General features: G+C 39.1%; 1 protein-coding gene across 1 annotated transcript; it reads left to right on the top strand.

Annotated features, from left to right (window-relative positions):
- The first annotated feature begins 10,203 nt into the window (after positions 1-10,203).
- On the top strand, positions 10,204-13,399 carry LOC137267855 (uncharacterized). The gene is made up of 3 exons (XM_067802281.1): positions 10,204-11,463; positions 11,640-11,928; positions 12,522-13,399. Exons 1-3 carry the CDS (start codon positions 10,204-10,206, stop codon positions 13,397-13,399), a joined length of 2,427 nt encoding a protein of 808 aa, XP_067658382.1.
- Positions 13,400-25,843: the final 12,444 nt, after the last annotated feature.

A 25,843-nucleotide genomic window follows, 5' to 3' on the forward strand; every position in this document is an offset into this window, starting at 1 on the left:
TTATGGGAGGTGCCAGTCCTAAGGCCTGGGGCTAATTAAAGGGGCCTGCAGTTGATATAGGATATGTTTAATCCTATAGATAGATAGAGATTAATAGATAGAGATCCATCATACTGGATACATATCGGCGACCTGCATCAATAATCGCATCAATATGGACTCGTATCCAAGCTGACTTGACATTAATACAAATAAACTCAACATATCTAATGCATTCACCATCCTTGTCATCAGAGACGATGAACGGGATCGGGTGAAACACAAAATTAAGTTGGTTTCCGGAACGCTGAAACCGAGTGGAAAAGCCATGGAAACCAACATTAAAAATTGGTATCCATGTAGTTTCCTATAGTTTCATTGTTGGTTTCCAAATGAACCTGAATTTTGCACCATTTCTGGGTGGTTCACAGTGCGATTAATTATCACTCCGAAAAGCAGAATCCGGCTCGTTTCCGTGTTTTAGTTTATTGTAGGTTTCAACCTTGTTATAAGCTCGTTGACACGTCATCGGTTCCCAATCGCGTAGAACGATGCTTATGGTGTGAATCACTTGATTGTCTGGATCGTGTGGCCCAGGCTTACTTACAGACCACAGCCACATAGCTAGAATATTGCTGAGTGTGGCCTAAAATTAAACTCACATTCACACATTCACACAAACTCACATTCACCAAGATCATGTGTTCTTTCTTGTTTTAATCACGAAAGCTCTCGGTCAGTGATAGTTGGGATTATGTTTTATATCACACTGGACTATCGGTCAGTGATGGTTGGGATTATGTTTCATATCACACTGGGCTCTTGGTAAGTGATGGTTGTGATTATGTTTCATATCACACTGGGCTCTCGGTCAGTGATGATGGGGATTATGTTTCATATCACACTGGGCTATCGGTCAGTGATGGTGGGGATTATGTTTCATATCACACTGGGCTATCGGTCAGTGATGGTGGGGATTATGTTTCATATCACACTGGGCTCTCGGTCAGTGATGGTTGGGATTATGTTTCATATCGCACTGGGCTCTCGGTCAGTGATGGCTGGGATTATGTTTCATATCACACTGGGCTCTCGGTCAGTGATGGTGGGGATTATGTTTCATATCACACTGGGCTCTCGGTCAGTGATGGTTGGGATTATGTTTCATATCGCACTGGGCTCTTGGTCAGTGATGGTGGGGATTATGTTTCATATCGCACTGGGCTCTCGGTCAGTGATGGTGGGGATTATGTTTCATATCGCACTGGGCTCTTGGTCAGTGATGGTGGGGATAATGTTTTATATCACACTGGGCTCTCGGTCGGTGATGGTGGGGATAATGTTTCATATCGCACTGGGCTCTTGGTCAGTGATGGTGGGGATAATGTTTTATATCACACTGGGCTCTCGGTCAGTGATGGTTGTGATTATGTTTCATATCACACTGGGCTCTCGGTCAGTGATGGTGGGGATTATGTTTCATATCACACTGGGCTCTCGGTCAGTGATGGTGGGGATTATGTTTCATATCACACTGGGCTCTCGGTCAGTGATGGTGGGGATTATGTTTCATATCGCACTGGGCTCTTGGTCAGTGATGGCTGGGATTATGTTTTATATCACACTGGGCTATCGGTCAGTGATGGTGGGGATAATGTTTCATATCACACTGGGCTCTCGGTCAGTGATGGTGGGGATAATGTTTCATATCACACTGGGCTCTTGGTCAGTGATGGCTGGGATTATGTTTCATATCACACTGGGCTCTCGGTCAGTGATGGTGGGGATTATGTTTCATATCACACTGGGCTCTCGGTCAGTGATGGTGGGGATTATGTTTCATATCACACTGGGCTCTTGGTCAGTGATGGCTGGGATTATGTTTTATATCACACTGGGCTCTTGGTCAGTGATGGTGGGGATTATGTTTTATATCACACTGGGCTATCGGTCAGTGATGGTGGGGATTATGTTTCATATCGCACTGGGCTATCGGTCAGTGATGGCTGGGATTATGTTTTATATCACACTGGGCTCTCGGTCAGTGATGGTGGGGATTATGTTTCATATCACACTGGGCTCTCGGTCAGTGATGGTGGGGATTATGTTTCATATCACACTGGGCTCTCGGTCAGTGATGGTGGGGATAATGTTTCATATCACACTGGGCTCTCGGTCAGTGATGGCTGGGATTATGTTTCATATCACACTGGGCTCTCGGTCAGTGATGGTGGGGATTATGTTTCATATCACACTGGGCTCTCGGTCAGTGATGGTGGGGATTATGTTTCATATCACACTGGGCTCTCGGTCAGTGATGGTGGGGATTATGTTTCATATCACACTGGGCTCTCGGTCAGTGATGGTGGGGATTATGTTTTATATCACACTGGGCTCTCGGTCAGTGATGGTGGGGATTATGTTTCATATCGCACTGGGCTATCGGTCAGTGATGGTGGGGATTATGTTTCATATCGCACTGGGCTCTCAGTCAGTGATGGTGGGGATTATGTTTCATATCGCACTGGGCTATCGGTCAGTGATGGTGGGGATTATGTTTCATATCACACTGGGCTATCGGTCAGTGATGGTGGGGATTATGTTTCATATCGCACTGGGCTCTCGGTCAGTGATGGTGGGGATTATGTTTCATATCGCACTGGGCTCTCGGTCAGTGATGGTGGGGATTATGTTTCATATCGCACTGGGCTATCGGTCAGTGATGGTGGGGATTATGTTTTATATCACACTGGGCTATCGGTCAGTGATGGTGGGGATTATGTTTCATATCACACTGGGCTCTTGGTCAGTGATGGTGGGGATTATGTTTTATATCACACTGGGCTATCGGTCAGTGATGGTGGGGATTATGTTTCATATCACACTGGACTCTCGGTCAGTGATGGTGGGGATTATGTTTCATATCACACTGGGCTATCGGTCAGTGATGGTGGGGATTATGTTTTATATCACACTGGACTATCGGTCAGTGATGGTGGGGATTATGTTTTATATCACACTGGGCTCTCGGTCAGTGATGGTGGGGATTATGTTTCATATCGCACTGGGCTCTCGGTCAGTGATGGTTGGGATAATGTTTCATATCGCACTAGGTTAGAAAATGTCATTCTGGAGGTTATACTTGCTGATGATTCCTTTAATAACTTTACCTTGATGTCGTTTTTTAAGGCTGTAAAAGGTATGGAAGACAAGCAACGGTGTACAAGGGATTTCGCATGTCTTTAAATGACATGAAAGAGGTATTCTTCCCCATGTCAGGCCGTTCTCAGAAATGCTATAATTTGGCCGCATTTACCTGCCGCAGTTTCCAGCACTGGCCCTAGATGAGCATGTGTGTGCGGCCCTTAAACCCCGAAAGGTTTTAAAGAACAACTAAACTCATTTTTTGGTACTCATTTTACCACTGCATATGAAAGATTTCTGGATAGTCATAAACGGAACACCATTCTTTGTTTCTTTTTGGTTTTTTTTAAAAACATTGTGGTTAATACCAAGCGCTTAAAAGTTGTTGAAAAGCCGTCAGCTTCTCTCTTGTCCGCAAACGAAACCACAGACACGTTACCTAACTCTGTCGCCAGAGCCCTGCAGTGACGTCATAGAAGGAACGATTTGCAGTTAGATGTATAGAAAATGTGTAGGCAACTCGTCATTTTGCTGATTTCTTGATGTCACCAAAGACATGCCGAATTGTTGTGTTGCCGTCAGTTGCAGCACAGCACATACAAAACAGCACATAGTTAAAATATAACATTACTTGCTGAAAGTAATAAGAGCTGATTTGGTATATTATTTGGTAATACAACACACAGCTTGTCATATATGTGCAGTAAAGACACTGCATGATTCTTAAAAACAGTGCAAACTTGACAACTCCAATAACTAAAATTGGTAAGTGTGGCATATGTACATTTATGCATGATATGGCACCAATATACTTCTGACAAGTGTCCTGACCACATACTGTACAACTACATCATAGGATTTTCCCACCTACTGCCACAACCAATATATATTTATGGTCACAATGGCAAAACGAGATAGCAGTGTAACCCTACACTTGTTGACTTTGTTCCTAAACTGATTTTGTCAGTACGGTAAGGATATAATCCGCCTAGATATATTCTCTCTGTAAAACCGAATCAAACAATGGAACTATTTACCTAAGATAGGACCTTCTAGCACACTCCATACATACACACTTGCACAAACAGAATAGGATGTTCCAAACAGAAAAATATATCACTGTGCTATTTCATCATAGAACTGGGTTAAATTTCTATCATGTACAAAGGACACCCTTAGAGTCACTAAGATCAAGTAGGTTAAGGACTGTCAGTATAAGTAAGCAAACCATCAACATGGTGATATGACACTAACATGAGTGATAGAGAGAAAAAAAAAGAAAAGAAAAACAAAACAAAACAAAAAAAAAAACCCACGAGTAACAGTTGTAAAGATAACCTGAAGTACGAAAAGGGAAACCATCCTGGCAGACATTGAACAACTTCCCATTTTACTGAACTGCAATATTCATTATGTTTAACTGGTTAACACATGGTAGAGAATATTTCATGAGGCTGATATATTTAAGTGAATATATCAGCAATATCTGGCTTCATTTGCTGGTTGTATTATATCATATCACAGGGGTGGTCTCCCTGTGATGGACGTTAATACTTTAGCATTCGGCTTGATCCAGAAACCAAAATGGACTGGCTGGCTGGTTCTCCAACTAAATGCACTAAATACTGCTTCTGATTGTTTACTAATCTCTGACCCAATACTCTTTTGACTTTATGGTAGCCTTTACTGTCATTGTCTACAGTACTAAAGCCGCTGATTTCTAGAGGGTCAACATGATCCGAGTCTCTGTAACTTAATGGTTTTCGTCTGACATGAATGGGACGAACAGGCTCAACGCTGTTTTCCCTCTGCTGCTGAACAAGGTCCCTGCTGTACACTTGAGTGTCCTTATCCTTGGCCTGGAGTTGATTTGGATCCATATTTGGTGAAACCTTAGTGACTACTCCATCAAGAATGTATGGCAATGGATTAGGTTCCAGAACACAGGCCATCTTAAAAGTCTGTTGATGTGAACAAACAGGGATTGCATGTGCTTTGTTTGTGGATCATGAATGTTCACTAAATGTGGACTTGGTATACTATCAACCACATATGGAACAGTAAACCGATTTTGAAGGTTCCTACCAGAGCCCACTGGGTCTTTGGATAAGAACACATAATCATCTGGTGAAAGTTTTAACTCTACCATTTTCTCTTTCGTTGAAGCAATGTTTATTTTCACATTATCTCTGATTTCATCAAGAGTTTTCAGAAGTCTCTTGATGTAAACATGTGAATCTACAGGCACAGAATCAAAGTTTGTGTTCTTGGGAAAACACAGTGGGAAGTTTGGTCTACTCCCAAACACAATTTCATGAGGTGAGAACTTCAAAGATGAGTTCACACTGTTGTTCACTGAGAAGGTTTCAGCTGGTAGAAACTCAGCAGTAACAATTTCTTTGGTTGTTTTTGACATAAGGGGTCAATCTTTCAGCAAGAGTTCTGTGACTTCTCTCAACTGCACCAAGACAATGATGAGTGAAGCTTGGAGTAAATTGCTGGGGTACACACAAAAGTCTAACAACTTCACTAGTTACTCTGGATATGAACTCACTTCCTTGGTCAGACACGAGGGTATTACACACACCACATCTAGCAAACAAATGAAACAGGGCACTTGCTACAGTTACGACATCCTTGTTGGCCATTGGTATAGTAACCACAAACTTACTGAACATGTCTATGGCTGTGAACACATAAGTATTTCCATGTGGTGTAAGGGGAAGTGGTCCATATAAATCAACCTCCCAAACTTGGAATTTGAGGAGCACTTGGAGTAGGAAGCGGGACAACACCAGCGTGTGTTGGCACCTTTGTTGCTTTACAAGCTTGACAAGCATGACAGGATTTAACATAATCTGCAACAATCTGGCCAAGTCTCTTGAAATAGTACTTGTCTTTCAATCGGTCCACTGTATCAACAATACCTCCATGGCCAGCTAATGGGGAGTCATGGTGTAGTTCAATAACAAGTTTCTGTAGAATTCTTGGAATAACAAGCTGGTAGTGCTGGAGATTTCTTCTCTGACGTTTTGCTGTCTGAGAGTGGAATAGGAGATTAGAGAACATGCTGTAGTCTGCTACTTCTAGCAGCAGCTTACGGGCTTGTTTCTGGGAGTCAGGCAACCATCCCTCTGTTAGATGTCTGATGATTGGCTTCAAGTCAGGGTCATTAGCTTGTAGCTCAGCTAATGTAGTTTCAGTGATTAGCCCATGATCAAACTGTTCAATGCTTTTTATAAGGAGTTCAGCAATATTACTGACACAAGAAGATGGTTCTTCAATCTCAGTCTGGGTAGAGATTTCAGATGACATAAAGCATGTTGATACATTGAAACACTCAGGGTTGCTGTCCTTATCTGAAGCTATATCACTATCTATTTGTCTTTGATTGTTCAGGTTGGACTGGTCACTCTCAATGGGGTTACAAGGTTTGTTTATCAGTTCACAGGAATGATTAAAGCCACTTTTACACTCAACCACTGCAGCACTGCTGTCTACAGATTTTGTTAAATTTTGCTTACCGTTTCCATCACTTTCAGCAGACTGGGGTATAGTACACTTCCCCAATCTCCTGTGCCTCGATTTCTTCTATCTGGTGCGTGTTATGGCTACATTGTCAAGGTCCTCTGTATCTGCATCATATTCATCCTGACACTGGACCAGTGGCTGAAGACTTCTGTTGGACGGTGCAGCTAAAGGATTCACTTCTGGGCATGGTAGCATCTCTCTTAAATCCTGTCCATCTGGAAAAGTGATTTTTCCAGCATTATCTGGTACATATGGAAAATAAGGATCAGATTCTTCTGGGCTAGAGTGAATTGTACTGTGATCATCATTTGGAAAGCATCTTGAGAGAGCATCAGCTACCACCATCTGCTGAGCTGGTTTATACTCAATGTCAAATGTGAACTGTTGTATATGGCTCCCTTCATCTGTTTCTGAAACAATGGCTTCAGGGCCTGGTGATCACATTCAACCTTAAATCCTCTACCTTTGAGATTTGAGGCAAAATCGAGAATGCTGGCGACAAGTCCAAGAAGTTCTAGCTTGGTGGGCCCATATGCACTCTGCCAGGGGGACAAAGCTTTAGAGCCAAAACGCATTGCTTTAACTCATTCTTTTGCTGAAGTGTCACTTGGAAGTTCAATTGCTGGATGAATTTGATACAACATATATTCTATAACCATGCTAGAGGTATCCACCGCAAGTCGAAATGGTAAGTCAAACCTTAGAAGGCGCTGGTGATTTCAAGAGGGATTGCTTTATGTCATCAAAGGCTCTTTGATGCAGAGCAGTGCATTCAAACTTAATATTCTTCCCCATGAGTTCGGTAAGTGGAGCAGCCAAGATACTGTATTTAGGAATGAATTTCCTGAACCAATTGAAAAGGCCAAGAGCACGCCTCACTTCACTAGCATTTCTGTGAACAGGAGAGTTTTCTACAGCCTTCAGTCTTTCTGGGGGATTGACAGTTTCCATCCTTGGATATCTCATGAGCTAGGAATATACATTTGAACTGAGCAAAAGCACACTTTGGGGGTCCAAGTTTAAAGGTTAACGCCTTTCAATACTTTATTTCCATAAGTAACTGGAAACTGTTTGGAGTGGTAGAAAGTCCCATCGGTAACCTTTGGAACTGATAGGTGCCAAAACAAGTACTGAAAGTTGTGTATTTCTCAGAGTCAGGAGAAATCTTCACCTGAAAGAATCCCGATGACATATCCAGGGTAGTTATGAAATTTGGTTTTCGTTCCGTAAATGATTCCGTCAGTTCTTGAAGATCTGGAATTGAATACCTGAAATCTTGTGTCTGAAAATTCAAGTAGAGGAAGTCACAGCAAAATCTATAAAGAGCTAAACTTGCTTCCTTTGTACCTGCTACAAGTCCTTTCTTACGTTTGTTCCTCTTAGATACTAAAACTATTGGACTGGTAAAAGGAAGATCTTGTGTTTCATCCACAAATCTAAGGATACCTTGCTGAACTAGTTCATCTAGCTGATGTCTCAGCACTTCTCTCTTGTCTGGCGGTAAGCGGTAAGGCTGCTGATGCTTTGGAACATAATCAGGTTCCCAAAGCAGGATTGCTACGTGTCACAAAGATGTCCTTGAAATCATATAGGCATTCTGCAAGCTGCAGGTCACGCTTTTTTGACGTCACCCACACCACTAATGTAAACATTGGAGTCATTTTGAATATATATAAGAGCCACACCTAATTAGGCTATTTCCGCGAATGTCAAAAGTGGGTCAACTCTGATAGTGCACTGATGTATGACAGGTTACCCAGGCCACACCAATGCTAGTCACGCTATCAGCTATACTTCACATTTTGAAAAAAAGAAATATATTCGACACTTCACTTCCCTATCTTTCCTAGAATGACAACTCATTTTTCTGCATTTTTGGTCTTGTATCTAAAGTACCCAGATAAATTCTTTTAAAGTGTAAATTTAATAGTTTCTGGTATAAAGACAATATAAATTATAAAGCATCAAAAGAAATAACCACCATGCCAAAACCTTCACCAGCTCATATGTCTGCAGCAGGCCTGTTCACTCCACAATACAATTGTGCAAAGGTGTTTGGCCACTGTTGTTAAAGACTGAACAGTACACTTACTGACACTTAAAAGTCCCTTATATTTGTTTCATAACTTGAAATCACTCATCGACAATTTGTTAGTATTGATGGAATTATTTTTATCCCTTCTTCATGATCTCTGTGATCCCTCATCACTTTGAGTCTGCACAGCCTTCTGTAGACCAAATATTTCATTCACTCTCTCTCCCCTTTCAGTCACCAATGGCCGAACGCTTGGCGCTTCATGGCAAACAGTCAGTGATACAAGTTAAGTTTGATGCTGAGGCTACTATAGGCAACTCACATGATAGCACCTGGACTGTAATACAAACACAATAGATGGGCTTGGAAACTGATTGGCTTTGACTGGACAGAGTGGACTAGACTTATCGAAGGGGACATGCAAGTAGTTGACTACAGGCAGTGGCCACGAGAGGATGTGTCATGTGAGTGAGTAAATATATTGCTGAATTTACATGGTAGCAGAGCGTAAAATTCACTTTAAAGAGGAAAATGGCTGTGAATTTTAAATCACCACCAACACTGAAAGAAGATAGTGTTTATGAAGTTTGGAAAAATGAGTTGAATGTTTGGAGTTTGATGAAAGATGTAGTTGAAGAAAAGCATGCATTGGCAGTTACTCTCACACTTACTGGTCAAGCTAAGGCTAAAGCTTTGGAGATTGATGTGACAGATTTAAACAGAAAAGGAGGATTGAAAACCTTACTGAAAGCACTTGACTCCTTGTACCAACAAGACGAAATAGACTTGGCCTATTCTACATACACATAGTTTGACAGCTATCGTCGAGCATGTGGGACAAGTATGAATGAATATATCATTGAATTTAAGAGAAGAAATGGCATGTGCAAACGATACCAGCTGGAATTTCCTGACCCCATTCTTGCTTTAAAACTTCTGGATTGTGCAAATCTTTCAGTTAGAGAAAGGCAATTGGTCCTTACTGCTGCTGTGAAAACATCAGACAGTAAAAGCAGCACTAAAAAGAATTTTCGGTGAAAGCATCACAACTTGCATTAATTCTGAAAATTCTATTGATATTAAACAAGAAACAGTATACATGACTTGCAATGATCCAAGGAGCAAAGTTAGCTATAAATACTTCACTGAAAGTAGAACATGGTCACAGGGTAGTAACCAGAAAGGAACTGACCCATTAGACAGATTTGGTCGCAAAACAAAGTGTGTGATTTGCAGGTCAACTTTCCACTGGGTAAAGGACTGTCCACCCAAAGATAAAGAGAAGAGCAAACTGACAGAGGAAGAAACATGCAACCTTACCTTGTTCACCAAAGAAGAAAAGATACAAAATCAAATCGTTATGACGAAAGCCTATGGATGTGCAGTTCTAGATACGGCCTGTACAAGAACAGTATGCGGTCGACAATGGTTTGACAATTTCATTGGAAATTTACGTCAGAAGAGAAAAGCTGAAGTGGTTAGTAGAGAGAGTGAAACAGCATTCCGATTTGGAGATGGAGTTCAAAGTGACATCATCTATGACAGCTTTAATTCCTGCAACAATTGGTGAAACAGAGTGTAAGATAGAGACAGAGGTAGTGAATGCTGACATTCCATTGTTGTTAAGCAAGCAATCCCTGAAGAAAGCCGGGACAAAGTTGGATTTAGGTACAGACAAAGCTGAAATGTTTAACAAACCAGTTACTCTCAATCTGACCTCAAGTGGTCATTACTGTGTGGAAATATCAGGAAACAGAGCACATATTGAAAGTCACAACATAGACCAAGAAATCCTGGTGATAGAAGAAACAGCAAGCAAGGAAGAGAAGAAAATTATCATGAAGAAGCTGCACAAACAGTTTGGACATGCATCGAAAGAACACCTCAGAAAACTGATTCAGAATGCTGGTGTGATTGACAAAGAGACTATCAGTTTGATAGATGAGGTGTGCAATGAATGTGAAATTTGTCAGCAGTACAAGAGACAACCTCCTAAACCAGCAGTTGGCCTTCCTCTTGCTTCAGATTTCAATGAAACAGTTGCGGTAGATCTCCATCAACTTGAAGACAGAGTATGGTATGTACATGTTATTGACCTGTTCACCAGATTTAGCTCAGGGGCCATAATGGGAAGCAAGGAATCAAGAGAGTTTGTAGCAAAGTTTTTGTCATGCTGGATAAGTGTGCATGGTGCACCGAAAAGACTGTTCAGTGATAATGGTGGCAAGTTTAACAGCAGTGAAATGAGGGATTTGTGTGAGAACTTCAACATTGAGATAAAGACCACAGCAGCATACAGCCCGTGGAGTAATGGACTTTTGGAGAGACATAATCAAACTTTGACGATAATGTTGAAGAAAGTTCGTCAAGAGCAGATTTGTGATTGGGAGACAGCACTCAGCTGGGCACTCTCAGCCAAAAATACAATGACCAATGTCTATGGCTTTAGTGCACACCAGTTAGTTTACAGCAGAAACCCAAACTTGCCTACAAATTTGACAAATGACCTACCTGCATTAGACGGAACAACTGAGAGCAAGACTATTGGACAACATATCAACACTCTGCATGCTATGAGGCAGGAGTTCACCAAAGCTGAATCCTCTGAACGAATCCGAAGAGCTTTGAGGAAACAGATCAGGCCAGAGTCTGGTCCTTTTGTTAATGGAGAGAAAGTCTACTACAGGAGACCTGACAGCATAAAGTGGCGAGGACCAGCTACTGTCATCGGACAAGAAGGGGTTGTGGTTTTTGCTAGACATGGTGGAGCCTTGGTTAGAGTACATAAATGCAGGCTACAAAAGTGAGGAGACCAGAAAGAAACTGATGACCTGCATGAATCAAACAAAGACGATAGTGAAGGAAGTCAAGAAACTCCAAGTTGGCAGGAATATGCCCTTGATGACACTGAGAACAGTGGCTCAGATGTGAGAGACGGTGATTTGAACAGAACAGATTGGAGCAAGGTCAAAAGTGGTCAAACATCTCATATGAGCATATGGATAGTGGTGAAATAATCAAGGCCAAAGTGTTAAACAGAGCGGGTAAAGCTACCGGAAAGAACAAGTCTTGGTATAATATAGAGCTTCAGGGGGAAGACATGCAAGGTGTAAGACAATCTATTGACCTGAGCCAAACAAAAAGTCTACAAATTTTGAAGGAGTCTGAGTCTGAGTGTCAAACAGAATCAGCAGCACAGACAGATGATAGTTCACAAGATGAAGTTCTCATTACAGATGGTATTTAATGGACTGAAGTCAAACAAGCAGAGTTACAGAACTGGAAAGATAATGATGTTTATGAAGAAGTGGAAAAAGGAAATCAGAAGATGCTGTCAACACGCTGGGTCTGTACTATGAAGGAAACAGAAAATGGAATCTTGCCGAAAGCCAGACTTGTTGTGAGGGGATTTGAAGAAACAATATTTGTGACATTGAGAGAGATTCTCCTACCTGCTCAAGTGAGTCCCTGAAGGTCGTGTTGGCAGTTATGGCTGAAAATCGATGGATACCTAGGTCAGTGGACATCAAGACAGCATTTTTGCAGGGCCAAATAATAGACAGAGACGTCTATGTTAAACCACCAAAAGAATTGAGATCTGACAAGGTCTGGAAACTGAAGAAATGTGTATATGGATTAGGAGATGCATCTCGTAAATGGTATGACAGAGTGAAGCAAGTGTTCACAAGTCTTAATGGATAAGTCTCTAAATTAGATCCTGCAGTTTTCCAATGGCATATAGATGATGGTACACTGACTGGCTTGCTGGCATGCCATGTTGATGATTTTATTTGGAGTGGAAATAAAGAATTTCAAGCTAACATTATTCCAGCAGTCCATGAACAATTCAACGTTGGAAAGGAGCAGAGTCAGATTTTCCAGTATGTGGGAATTGAAGTGGTATGTGAAGAGAACAAAATAAGACTCAGCCAACAGACCTATGCAGACAACTTGTCATTCATTGATGTGGAGAAATCAAGAGCCATGAAGAAGGAAGAGGTTTTGAATGAAGAGGAGAGGGCCTTGTGCAGATCAAAAGTAGGCCAAATATTGTGGATTGCTAGACAGAGTCGACCTGATGTTTTATATCAAGCTTCAAGATTGTCATCCCGCTACAAGCATGCAAAAATTGAACATCTGATGGAAATAAACAAAGTCATCAAACAAATCAAGGTAGAAAAAGTGAGCTTAACATATCAACAACTATCAGGTTCAGAGATGGAGCTTCTTGTTTTCAGTGATGCAAGTTTTGGCAATCTCTCAGATGGAGGTAGTCAAGGGGCCTACATCATTTTTATTTCCAATCTCAAAGAAGAGTTGATGCCGATCTGTTGGAACTCAAAAAAGGTCAGACGGGTGGTCCGAAGCACCATTGCAGCAGAGACATTAGCTATGGCAGATGGTGTTGATATGGGTATATTCATATCCTCACTATACACAGAGATAAAGAGTGGCAAAGCAACCCCACTAATGCTCCCACTGGTGGCTATAACTGACTGCCAGTCTCTCTACGACAATCTGAAGTCTACCAACATGCCAACAGAGAAAAGACTAAGGATGGAGATAAGTTCAATCAAAGAGATGAGGGACAGCGGCTTAATCAAAAGAATACAGTGGGTGGACACAAAACATCAGCTCTCAGACTGTTTGACCAAGAGAGGGACATCACCAGCAAGGCTGCTTCAAGTCCTCTGTGACGGGCAGCTTTGAAGCTCTGCTGTGACAGGAAATCTGGATTTTAAACCTGTACAAAGTTTTAATCAGATTCCAAAATTACAAAAAGAGATTTATTGTACTTATATGGGACTCGGACTCCTACCTTCATGTCCCTGAACTTGTATATAAAGACATCAACATCCATGTAGATAAAGTGGAATTTGATCTTTTCAGTTTAAAAAAAAAATGACTAAAAGAAAGAAAAGAGGGAATTTGATACAAGTTAAGTTTGATGCTGAGGCTACTAGAAGCAACTCACATGATAGCACCTGGACTGTAATACAAACACAATGGATGGGCTTGGATACTGATTGGCTTTGACTGGACAGAGTGGACTAGACTTATTGAAGGGGACAAGTAGTTGACTACAGGCAGTGGCCACGAGAGGATGTGTCATGTGAGTGAGTAAATATATTGCTGAATTTACAGTCAGTGGGCAGCGGACAGGTTGTGGCAGCTGCTCATGGGAGCACCATCCAGCCCAAGGCACCCCAAAAGATTGGTAGGAAATGAAATGCATCTTCATTTTGCCCTACCTTTTGAGAAAAGGACCATTCGTGACTTAAAGCCTTTTCAGGTCTTAAGGGCAGCTATAGCAGTCCTTAAATCCCAAATGGGTCTTAAGTCCCGCATAAAGTCTTGGCCTCTACTTGTCCCCTCATTTTGTCATTGTGGCTGGTGCAGAGGCTGCCCCAGATTACTTTGAGCCTGTACAGCCTTCTGTAGTCCAAATATTTGATTCACTCTCTCTCCCATTTCAGTAACCAATGGCCGCACCCTCAGTGCTTCAGGCCCATCGCTGCACCCTCATGGTTGCTTTTGTCTGGTGCAGATGCCCCACCTCATCCCTTTCACCATGTAAATCCCCTCTTGACTCATCATTTCATTCATTTTCTCTCTCATCTCTGCCCACGTTGGCCACTTTATTGGCATGTCAGGCAGACAGTCAGTGTGTAACTTTGACCTGCAGCCAACAGCCCCAGGATAGTTTCATCCAGCCATAAGCAACCAAGAGGACTGGTAGGAAATGAAATGCATCTTCTTTTTGCTCTGCCTATTCTTGACTCTTCTGTGCTGACTGACTCATCTGACAGCTGTGATTTGATGATTTTGTGTAAGACTTTTGTATTCTTGAAATGTGGATCCATGCAGTAATTAAAACTAATTTTTAATATTTAGTTGCTTCTTTTCTAATCTGACGACTTCTGCAGAATGTGTGCAGACAAGTTTTCAAGTATACTGAGTCAAAAAAGAAACATTCTTTCTTCAGGGCACTATAAAAGAACAAGAGATGGCAAGATGGTTAAATTGTTATTATTTCATTGCTGAGATCTGGGTGATGTACGAGATACACTGACAGTGCCACAATCAGTTCCATTTGGCTACATCCCCGTTCCAAAACATGGGTATACAGAATGTCAAGTCACAATATGGACATCAAGAATGGAGACTGGCAGCCCGCAAATGATTTCAAATGGTCTGTGAGGACAGTCAACATCTAAACATCTCAGCCCTGGTTCGTGTAGCCAGCAGAAATCTGTCACGTAGGTCATGTAGGACTATTTGACGGTCTTCTGCTCATGACGTCACACATGGACAACTCAACCTTTTGCGATCAGAAGTGGTGCCAGGTTGTTGTAGACGACCTAGCAAGTCATGCACAATACGACGGCTGCATCCCATTGCTCTTGCAACGTCAATAACTAATCTTCCCGCTTACAAGTTGCCATCGGCACATTCACATTGCACAGTTGTGGCATTTAAAGTACCCTTAGAACTGTGGTTTAAAAGTGTTTTTTTCAATTCTTGAGGCCAATGCAAAAATGTGGAAATAAAGAAAACTTTGATGCAAAGATCACATGATCGATTGCACATGCAAAACCTGATGTGGCTTTAACGCCACATGTATGACGAATCGATGGATTTGAGTGGGTTTTGCTAATGTTTTTCTAGAGTCAAAAGATAGGGATCCCATTTCGGATGTATAGATGTATCATCAGAGAAAAATTATTCATTATTTTTTAAAATTACATTTTGTGAAGTTTCTTTTTTGACTCAGTATATGTTATATTTGCTGCGGAACTTTGGTCATTGTGTTCAGCCTCTGGTATTTCCCTTCTTAAGGCTTACCATGCCCCGGAAGGAAAATAGGACAATACAGTGTTTTGTTTAAATGGGCTGTTCTGTCTGGGTTCATTTTCTTCAGGGTTACTTGTGATAGCTTTAATAAAAGATCAGATGAAAGACACTGAACTTTAATGACAGTTCCTTTGGTCCACAATCTGCACATGGTATTGACTCCACCCATCCATGATTTGACCCAAGTTCAAGGTTGTTTAGTGTGTTTCAGATTGAAACTTCCGGTGACCATTGTTGACAGTGGATACGACAAAACTGAGATGGTCAGTCCATGCCGATGTGTTCCTGGTAACATGACAAGTCACAGGTTAGTCAGCATGCAATAGGAGAGCAGTCTAGTTCCAATTTTAATTTTGGGGGACCGGCATGTCCCTTGAGAAAGCAAAGAAACAAAATAATTGTGGTCTGAGACCATATGTACTTGCTGTCAAATGGTTATCACTACCTAACAGTTATCGCCAATACATCAGTATCAGTGTGCACAGTTCGGGTCATTAAATTAACAATTTCTACTTTGTTTCCAATGGTTTTTCACACCACTAAAGAACAGCAAAAGAAAATTATGGAATGTAACATAAAAGAAAAATTTCCACCTTAGTCAGGACAATATCACACAATCAATATATTAACAATCTATATCATATATAATAGTTCAAGTTCACAAAAGTGATTAATTGCTTCATCTATTCCCTATCAGTCTACTGTAAAAATCAATCACCTAGTTACACAACCATATATCTGAGGTTATTTTATCATATTACAAACATACATTAATTCACAAATGACATGATGAATTCTGAAATGGCGGTAAACTGTGAGGAAACACCTATTTGTAATGTCATGATTCTCTTCTGCCATCTTATATAAAACCATGATCGGCAGCAGAAAGAAAAGACTTTTTGTGACTAGGGAAGTGTATCTTTGCACAATCAGCATAATCAGAAGTCTTCACATCCAAGTTAGTCTAATGTTGGTAGTATTTAAACAAGCACCATCCTTTTGCACTGATATCCTCTACCACCTTGTAGATGCTGTGATAACTGGACATGTAGGTACATGCAATGTTTAGTAAGTCTGCTGGTCCAGGCTGTGTCTCATTATCAAATTTAATGACTCAGTGACCCTTATTCATTAGATTTGTATTTCTGAGATTTTTTATTTCACTTTGAGAAGAGTAGCCAATAAACTTCATAAGTTATCAGGATTGTATTTTCATCATTTTTTAAATAACTGACTTATGTATGAAATGTTGGGTTCTTGATGCAATTTTAAACTATCTCAATCACATGAGGTCATGAGTATCAAAATCATATTCCTTTAATGTAGTAGACTCTGCTGTGTCAGTAGAAGTCAAACAACTCACCAATGAAAGGAAGTTGTGTAGTTACTAGTTTTTTAGGTTTAAACACTATTTGATATTCGAAATATGCCTACGCTTGGAACTATCAAGTGACCCCCTTCTTTTGTGACAAATGAGTAAAATCCCATGGTATCTGTATGATTGTAAAACATTTTTCATTAATGCAGAAATACATTTTGCAAAGCATCTATGAAATACTGTTATCTGATGGTTATGGTAGACATAATATGTCTCTAACAGCTCTTCAGTGCAACAAATCTCCTCTTTATTGATATGTTGGAGAGGAAAAAGTATTGAAGTTTCATCCAGTTCCCTTTTGTCCATTTATAGTCGACACCCCATCTGTCTGTCCGTCTGGTTGTCCAAAATGATTTTCTTCTCAGAGCTTAACTCAAAAAATGTTCAATATCATTCAGTGAAAATTGGTAGATATACCAAACAGGCACTGAGGTAGTGTCTTTAGCTATTTATAGATTTATGTCATTTTTTTTCCTGGAAACAATTCAGACTTTGTCTCAAAAGGGAAGGGTGGACTTAGTTTCCTGAGCACAACTCGGAAACTTTTCAATATCTTTCAACAGAACATGGCAGATATACGAGGCAAATCCCAAAGTGGTGCCTAATGCTATTTGCAGCCTTTTTGGCATTTATATTTTTCATGATTTCCATGGATTGGACTTTGTCTGAAAAAATTCAAGTTGGACATAAAGTAACTGTCAGATGTTTTTTTTCTTTCAATAATGTGAGGTCCAGGGGGATTTGCCATCTTCATACGACTTATGTATTTTTCTGAGAAGTGACGTACATATACAGAACATGAATCACAGATTTGACTAGTGGAGATGTTTCCAGATTTGTCTATGTTCAGACCTTTCTGTAGGTTTAAGGACAGCTGCATAAGGTTCATAAGTTCACATAGAAACATCAAATAGGAAGACAAGGCATTACTGACTTAAGTAGTTTCAAAAATTACATGCCCCAAATAAGTCATTTTCACAACTGCTTGTAAGTATCCGTTTCACTTGTTATAATAACCTGATGATAACAGCAAAATACACTGAATAAGAAAAACTAGCTTTTTATCACTTAAATGATTTTCTTGTGCAAGCTGTTTTGTAGAGTACCATGTGTGAACTCTTATTTAGTTGTCATGTCATTTACACTCTTGTTCAGTGTCAGAGCATGTATAACACAATTTTGACCAAGCACCATAACGGATGTATTTAACTGAATGTGGTGAAAGTCTGACAATATAACCATGTTCACAGCTGAGGTGCTTAGAACACTGACTTTGTATGGTGGTGATTTATTGAAGAGTGTCTGTTCAAATCATGGATGGGACTGAAGCGAAACAGATTTGGAATGTACTTTACTGAGAAAGCGTAATCTTGCACATAACAGTTTCGTGTGTACAAGTTGTATGTGTACATCTGGTATGTTTTGACCATTGTTATGAATAAAGTGTGGAAGGATTTAATGGATTTGAAGGATTTAGGTAATATATGTAATGCTGGGGGAAATAGTCAATGCTTTGTGTGTCCATCCGTCAGTCCGCCTGTCATCATTTTGTTTTCCGGAGCATAACTCAAAAAGCGAACAATATTGTTAGACCAAAATTGATAGATACAGTAATCTCAACCTAAGGTTGTGCTGTTTTCTATTCAGAGATTTTTGTCATTTTCATGTTTTTTGTTTTTCCATGAAACGTTTTGGTGTTAGTAAAATGGTTGGATGTGTTCATTTCCGGAGCAGAACTCAAAAACTGTTCAATATTTTCCTGCTATACTTGGTAGATATATCAGTCAGAACCTAAAATGGTGCCTTTTGCTATTTACAGAATTTTGTGGTTTATGATTTTCTTGGTTTTCCATGGAAACGTTTCGGACTTAGTCTCAAAAAGGAGGGATGGGCTTCGTTCCCTGAGCACAACTCGAAGAAACCATTTCATATCTTTCAACAGATGGTGACTTGGTGACTTTGCTGATTACAGATATATGGCATTTATATTTTTCATGATTTCCATGCAAATAGTTCAAACTTAGTCTAAAAAGAAAAACAATAAGTAACTGTCAGATGATGAGTCCTTTCAAACATGTGGGGGCAGGGGGGTGGTGGGATATGTCATCTTCTGATGACTCTTGTTTGTTTGTTTCTTTCTTTCTTTCTTTCTTTCTTTCTTTATTTATTTATTTATTTATTTATTTATTTATTTATTTATTTATTTATTTATTTATTTATTTCAATCACGCCAGGAGGTGTAAAAAAAAACAAGCAAAACTCAAGAACCATTCAGTATCTTTCAACAGAACTTGGCAGATTTATGAGGCACATCTTGAAGTGGTGCCTTTTACAGATTTTACACTTTTATATTTTTCATGCTTTCCATGGAAATGATTTGGTCAAGCTAAAGTTTAACCTAAAGTGAGATATGATATGATATGATATGGATATTTATATAGCACACATATCCATACACTAGTACATGCTCGAGGCACTGGTATTGTTTCCCATGATCACTGGATGTCAGTCTCAAAAGCACATTGTATTATCAATCTTCACTCCCTGGGGAGTATGCAACTCATGCTGCCACTAGGCGCACCAAGTTTTATTGTGACTCTCCCATCCTTACAAGGTACCCATTCACGGCTAGGTGGACTGGGACACATGGTCACAGTACTTCATAATAAGTTCCCTGCATGTTGCTGTACCCGCAAGTAGGAGTTTGCCAGTATTCATGTGGACACCATCTGGTCATATGCAAACGGATTTGTGGGTTCTTTTAAGTGCACAGGGTTGTGCACTGTACATTAGAGGTTGTGACAACACTGAAATAGTCTGCACACAAAAATGACTCCAAGGTTTTTCACACCTGACCACAAGTGGGCTCGATCCTGACACCTCAACCTCACTGGGTCACTAGCCTGGCACCTTATTCAGCTCACCCACAACACCCCCAGTAACTATTCTTCTTTTTTTGTATTACAGGTTAGATGTAAAGGATTTTTATATTCATATTTTTTGGAAGCAATGATATCTGAATCCAGCATCCAGCAAGACAAATAGACATTCTGTAGGCTGGTTCATTGGATCACAGACACATTTTGGTGAGTGTCCAACAATGTAGGTTAGGCAGCAGCATCAACATGCACATGCTATGTAAGTTAAGGCTTGCTAAAATTATTTTGAGTGCAGAAGTCAACAGTAATCATCATGCTCATCTATTTTTGTTCTAACGTTTGGAATGTACAAATCATGTTTAATTTGGAACACGTTTAGAACCAGAACTGTCATGGACATATGATTCACAGTCATTCTTCTTTAGTCAACACATTATATAGGTTGAGAAAGAAAAATGTTATCACTAAATATACTGCCAGTGCCCTGATGCCATTACCTGTGCATTATAAGAAAGTCTGTCTTCTTCATGCACTAGGCTGTTGTGTTTGGGAGTTTGAATCAAACTTGGTGCTGGTATGTTTCAACACCCTTGTTTTTTGCTGTTTTTGACAATGTTTCTTTTCATTCAAACTCAACAAATATTGAATTTTATTTAAAGTGCCCATTAAGCACACAAAAAATTGCGTTTATATAAGAGTATAAACGACTTCACCATGATTCAATTTATATTGAATATTATGTCTGAACCTAACATGTACTTTTTCATATCCATAGCTAAGCCAGACATGGTACATGAACATGTCAATAAATGTGGATGAGCATCTGTGACTTTTGCACTGAATATGTTTGTTAATAACTTGACTTGTGTTCATTTTCAATAAATTTTATGACATTATTAACATTAATCACATAATGTGAGATAAAAAAGAATGGTAAACACAACATTATTTATCGACATAGCTTAGATATTGTTGAGTGTGGCATTTAATAACAACAACATCAAATAAACAAAAACATTTGAAGTACAATTGAGACTAGTGATTGATGATGATACATTTCAGGCACGACCTTCAAGAAAGAAAAGTAAGGAAGTCGTTGTGGCTGATCAGTCTAGACAGCTGACTTTGTATGCTGGCGATTAGGTGCAGGACTCTGAGGGTGCGGGTTCAAGTCCCAGATGGGACTCAGCCAAAAATATCAGATATCAAACATGATTTGTTAAGGTCATGTATAAGGTTATGGTCACAGATGCAGAAGCGTCTTCCTGATGCCTGATGTAAAGGAAATTATTGTTGATGTAATTATTGCGGAGACAGATACACAGAAAAGATGTATTTGACTTTCAAGTTTCCACTGGTGAGGCAGCATATGCGCCCCTTTCTGTTATCCCATAGTACCAATACTATATACCATAGTAACAACCAAACAATTCCCTCAGCCCTGTAGTGGCATTGCTAATGATATTTGCCATTTTTACATTCAGTGAATAAATGTATTTGACAGTTCAAAGGTTTCTGCCATGACACCTTAACATGTATGCTGCTTTTGGCAATTTTATGTAGTGTATATATAGAACTTTGTGTATTCATGTTAGATTTTAGCCATAATTGTCCAATATGGCATTTTTATGTTGTATGTTTAATTCCATTATCTTTTTCTTATATTTTGCTCCCTTTAGATTATCTTGACATTAAAAACAAACCTTTACTAATAACTAACTTCATATGCTCACAGGTTGTTCACCATTCACCCCATGTTGTGTTGCTCCCCAAGTCTAGATCAACAATTTGCAGACAGCTTGGAATTCAGTTGATGTCTACTCTTGCTCTCTCAAATGAAGCATTATGAACTGAATGCAGCGGCACTGTTGAATTTCTAGTTTTAGCATTTAGTTAGAATAATTGATGTACCCATTTGCTAATGTCATGCAGCTGCTGCCTGATTTATAGGGAAAAATAGATCCCCATGAATAAATCCTCATGCAAAGTGGTCAACATGTGATCAGTCTTAGTGATCATATTATATAGCAGGAACAGTGTGGGACATAAATTGCATGTAGTTAAAAAACTTTTAAAAACTTATTCCATTTCATGTGATCAATAAAATAGTTATAAATCTCTGAAAATTAGAACTATTGACCAAGTACATTGAGAAGTTAATCACAAGTTTGAAATGCAGTTTGCTATCATGAGCCCAGAGAATATCTTCAAATTCCAAAAATGTAGGTTTCAAGTGTGCTATTCCATTTGTTGTTAAGGTCATGTGATCAATAAAATAGTTAAAAATCTTTGAAAATTAGAACTATTGACCACGTACATTGAGAAGTTACCACAAGTTTGAAATGTAATTTGCTATCTTGAACCCAGAGAACGTCTTCAAATTCCATAAACTGTAGATTTTAAAGCTTTTATTCCATTTGTGGTCAACGTCATATGACGAATAAAGTAGTTAAAAGTCTCTTAAAATTAGAACTGTTGACTAGGTACATTGAGAAGTTAACCACAAGTTTGAAATGTAATTTGCTAGCATGAGCTGAGGGAACATCTTCAAATTCCATAAACCGTAGATTTTAAAGGCGTTATTCTATTTGTGGTCAAGGTCATGTGACGAATAAAATAGCTATAAATCGCTGAAAATTGGAACTATTGACCAAGTACATTGACAAGTCAATCACAAGTTTGAAATGCAATTTTCTATCATGAGCCCAGAGAATATCTTCAAATTTCAAAAATGTAGGTTTTAAGGGTGCTCTTCATTTGTGGTCACTGTCATGAGACGAATAAAGTAGTTAAAAATCTCTGAAAATTAGAACTGTTGACCAAGTACATTGAGAAGTTTATCACAAGTTTGAAATGCAATTTGCTATCATGAGCCCAGAGAACGTCTTCAAATTCCATAAACTGTAGATTTTAAAGGTGCTATCCTATTTGTTGTCAAGGTCATGTGACGAATAAAATAGTTAAAAATCTCTGAAAAATAGAACTGTTGACCAAGTACATTGATAAGTTACCAGAAGTTTGAAATGCAATTTGCTATCTTGAACCCAGAGAACATCTTCAAATTCTAAAAATGTAGGTTTTAAGGGTTCTATTCGATATGTGTTGAACCTCATGTGACAAATAAAATTGTTAAAAATCTCTGAAAATTTGAACTAATGTCTAGGTGGAGTCACAACTTGTTCACAAGTATGAAATGCTGTTTACTGTAATAAGCTTCGAGAACATCTTCAAAATTCCATAAAGTGTAGGTGTTAAGGGCAATATTCCATTTCTGGTCAAGGGAGTATGACAAATAGAAATAGTTAAAAACCTCTGAAACTACAAGTAATTCCCATGTATAGAGAAAAATTATGTCACCATGACAAGCAGTTTCACTGTCACAGTTCTGAGGTACTGATTGCTGCAGTTGTATGAACCACCAGTGGCTACCACATCAGTACCTAATGTAAACATCCCTTGTACAGACATCCTCTGTCAGTTTTCTCCTCATATTGACAATCAGTCATCAAATCAAGAGGATTAGAATGTGCTTCTTCACATCTTTTCTAACAACTTTACTGTAACTGGGTGGCTAATGTTCAAGTCAACAAGGTAGCACTGGTGCTCCAGCAGGACATGTCATGCATGCCAGTAACTTGCCATCACATATTTTCTGCCCTGTCAAGAAAAGTCCCTTTTTCTATTCTTTTTTCTTCATAAATGGTCATTTGTTTCGTAATGCAATATTTCCAAAAGGTTCCTGTTTCTACATGCAAATATTTTTATGATATTTTAAAACAATGAAAAGAGCTGTGTTTTTGTAGGATGAGCATTAGGAAGTGCTATCAGGTCACTGGTACTGTTGCCATATTTTACCATTGTCACATACATAAGTGAGCTCTGATTGCTGCGCGGATTGTTTATACATCATAAAAACAATACATATCCATTTGTACTTCAGAGCAGCCACAGATGTATGTTGGGGTGTTGGGGTATAAGTATCAATTGCATCTATTCTGATGGATGTGAAAAAAACAGCAATGAAGTAGTTAACCAGAATGCAAATGAACAGAATTTGATGCTGACGAATTTCTAGGAACAGGTGTTCACATCACTATACATGACAGTACAAGTGATGATGGTTACTTTGATGGACTACATTTATGATTTGAGAGAGCCTGATGGTTTATTATTAGTGTATGCTGCATGTGGTAAACATTGGGATAGTAAAGGTATACCATATTTCATGAACTTGACTGTTGCTCTTATTAAAAATTACTTTTGTGATTGTTTCTTCTTGAATAATGCTGCACATAACTGCAATCATGTGTTGTCTGCATGTCTACTTGGAAAGCATTTTAAACTGTTTCCCTTTGCCAGAAATAAGAAAGTTGTGAAAAATTAAATTCATGATATATGCAGAAGTCTGATATGTGATGCTATGTCTTACTATCTAATAAGTATGCTGTAAGTTTTAGAAAAAAAAAGAAAATCAACCCTTCTTAAAATATACAGTTATGAGTTTTATCTGCTCCAGATGTTTCCATATTTTGTTTCTGTTGGCCTTTTTGTGAAATGTAGCTTCCTATCATGAGTTCATAACCAAATACCAGATTACAAAGGTAATGATTAATAAACAGGATGTGCAGTCCAGTGAAACAGTGTTGTTTCTTTTATGCTTACTACACAAGATTTATTGAGATTTTTCTTCATTAGTCTTGCAGAACTGTTTCAGTAAAATATCCATATCACAAGTCAACACAGGTTCTAAGAAAAGAAATTCAAGCATGCATGATCAAATATGGCATGTGCCTTTGTCTTTACAACAAGTACCCTGTTCTGTGAAGATTTTGGTGAAAAACATTACATTGATATCATGTAACTGAAATACATTCTGATTTTTTTATGATGCAATATGTTCCCAGTTTTCATGCCTCTTTATATTTACTGCCATGTTCAATGTTAATGATATGTGAACATTGGTGGATTTTAAACTTGTGTTGTTTTAAAGTTGTTTTAAAGTTAACCTTGTAATATTTGAAAATATGTTAAAGAATGGGGTGTACTGGATGCCTCTGTTTCTGAACTACAAACATTATCTTGTTAGGCACAAATCATGTGCTTAAAAAGCCAATATTTTCATGTAAGCCTACTAGTTTGCTAAACTTTCTACCTAGATCATTGACGGCTTGCCCAACTCTTTTAGCAACAACCATCTGTAATCCCTCCTGGGTTTTTATAGTGGTAGCTAAATGCCATAATTATATTGACACATTCATTGTTGGTTAGCCAATGGCATTACTTGTTTGGTGGACTCTTTTCGACAGACATAAAGGTATGTGTGTATGCCAACTTAATGACTTTACTACTACATACCATTATGTTTAACATGGTGTTCACGGTTAAGAATTTACCGTGAGAAACTGTGTAAGATATCCCCTGTCAACCAGCAAAACAGAAAAAGACAAGTCGTGAACATTCAAATTCTGTATTATTTAGACAAAGAGAGCAATGTAACTCCAGTGAATGAATGTGAGAAACTGTGTTGCTCACAACACGACAACTAGCCTTTATATATGCATATTCAGTCATTTCTCGAAAGTATGAGCATCTACGGCCATCACCAACACTGTAGAATGGCCTCGAAACAATGTCTCTTAGAAACATACAAACAGGAAGTCAAGGGCAGATGATTCCCCACTCTCCTACCCAGAATTCCATGTGGCGAGCCATGTTATGCTAAGTCATCGCTTCGCCGCAGTGTGATAATTCCCGGAAAACCTGAATCCTAAAAATGCGGATCATCTATCACACAAAATGCGACCCACCATATTTATTTTTCAAAACACTAAACATTGTGACCCAATAATAATTATTACTGAATTAATAACAAAATTTACAGAAAATACACACTTATAACACTCTCCCCCTTGAGGAAAAGAAAGTTTCGCAGAAACTTTCTGTTGGGATCATAGCAATAATAAATAGCATAACACCATGACATGTAATACTATGAGTAATATGAGAAACTTCTTGCAGAATTACTATGACAAAATACAGATG

The sequence above is a fragment of the Haliotis asinina genome, chromosome 16, assembly GCF_037392515.1.
Source record: "Haliotis asinina isolate JCU_RB_2024 chromosome 16, JCU_Hal_asi_v2, whole genome shotgun sequence".
Lineage (NCBI taxonomy): Eukaryota > Metazoa > Mollusca > Gastropoda > Lepetellida > Haliotidae > Haliotis > Haliotis asinina.

What these genes read in the sequence shown, in the direction of transcription:
- LOC137267855 (XM_067802281.1), top strand. Translation starts at nt 10,204, where the DNA reads ATGGAGTTCAAAGTGACATCATCTATGACAGCTTTAATTCCTGCAACA. An exon ending in CTAGACATGGTGGAGCCTTG is followed by an intron (nt 11,464 to 11,639) that starts GTTAGAGTACAT and finishes TGATTTGAACAG; the next exon opens with AACAGATTGGAGCAAGGTCA. An exon ending in TGAAGTTCTCATTACAGATG is followed by an intron (nt 11,929 to 12,521) that starts GTATTTAATGGA and finishes ACATTATTCCAG; the next exon opens with CAGTCCATGAACAATTCAAC.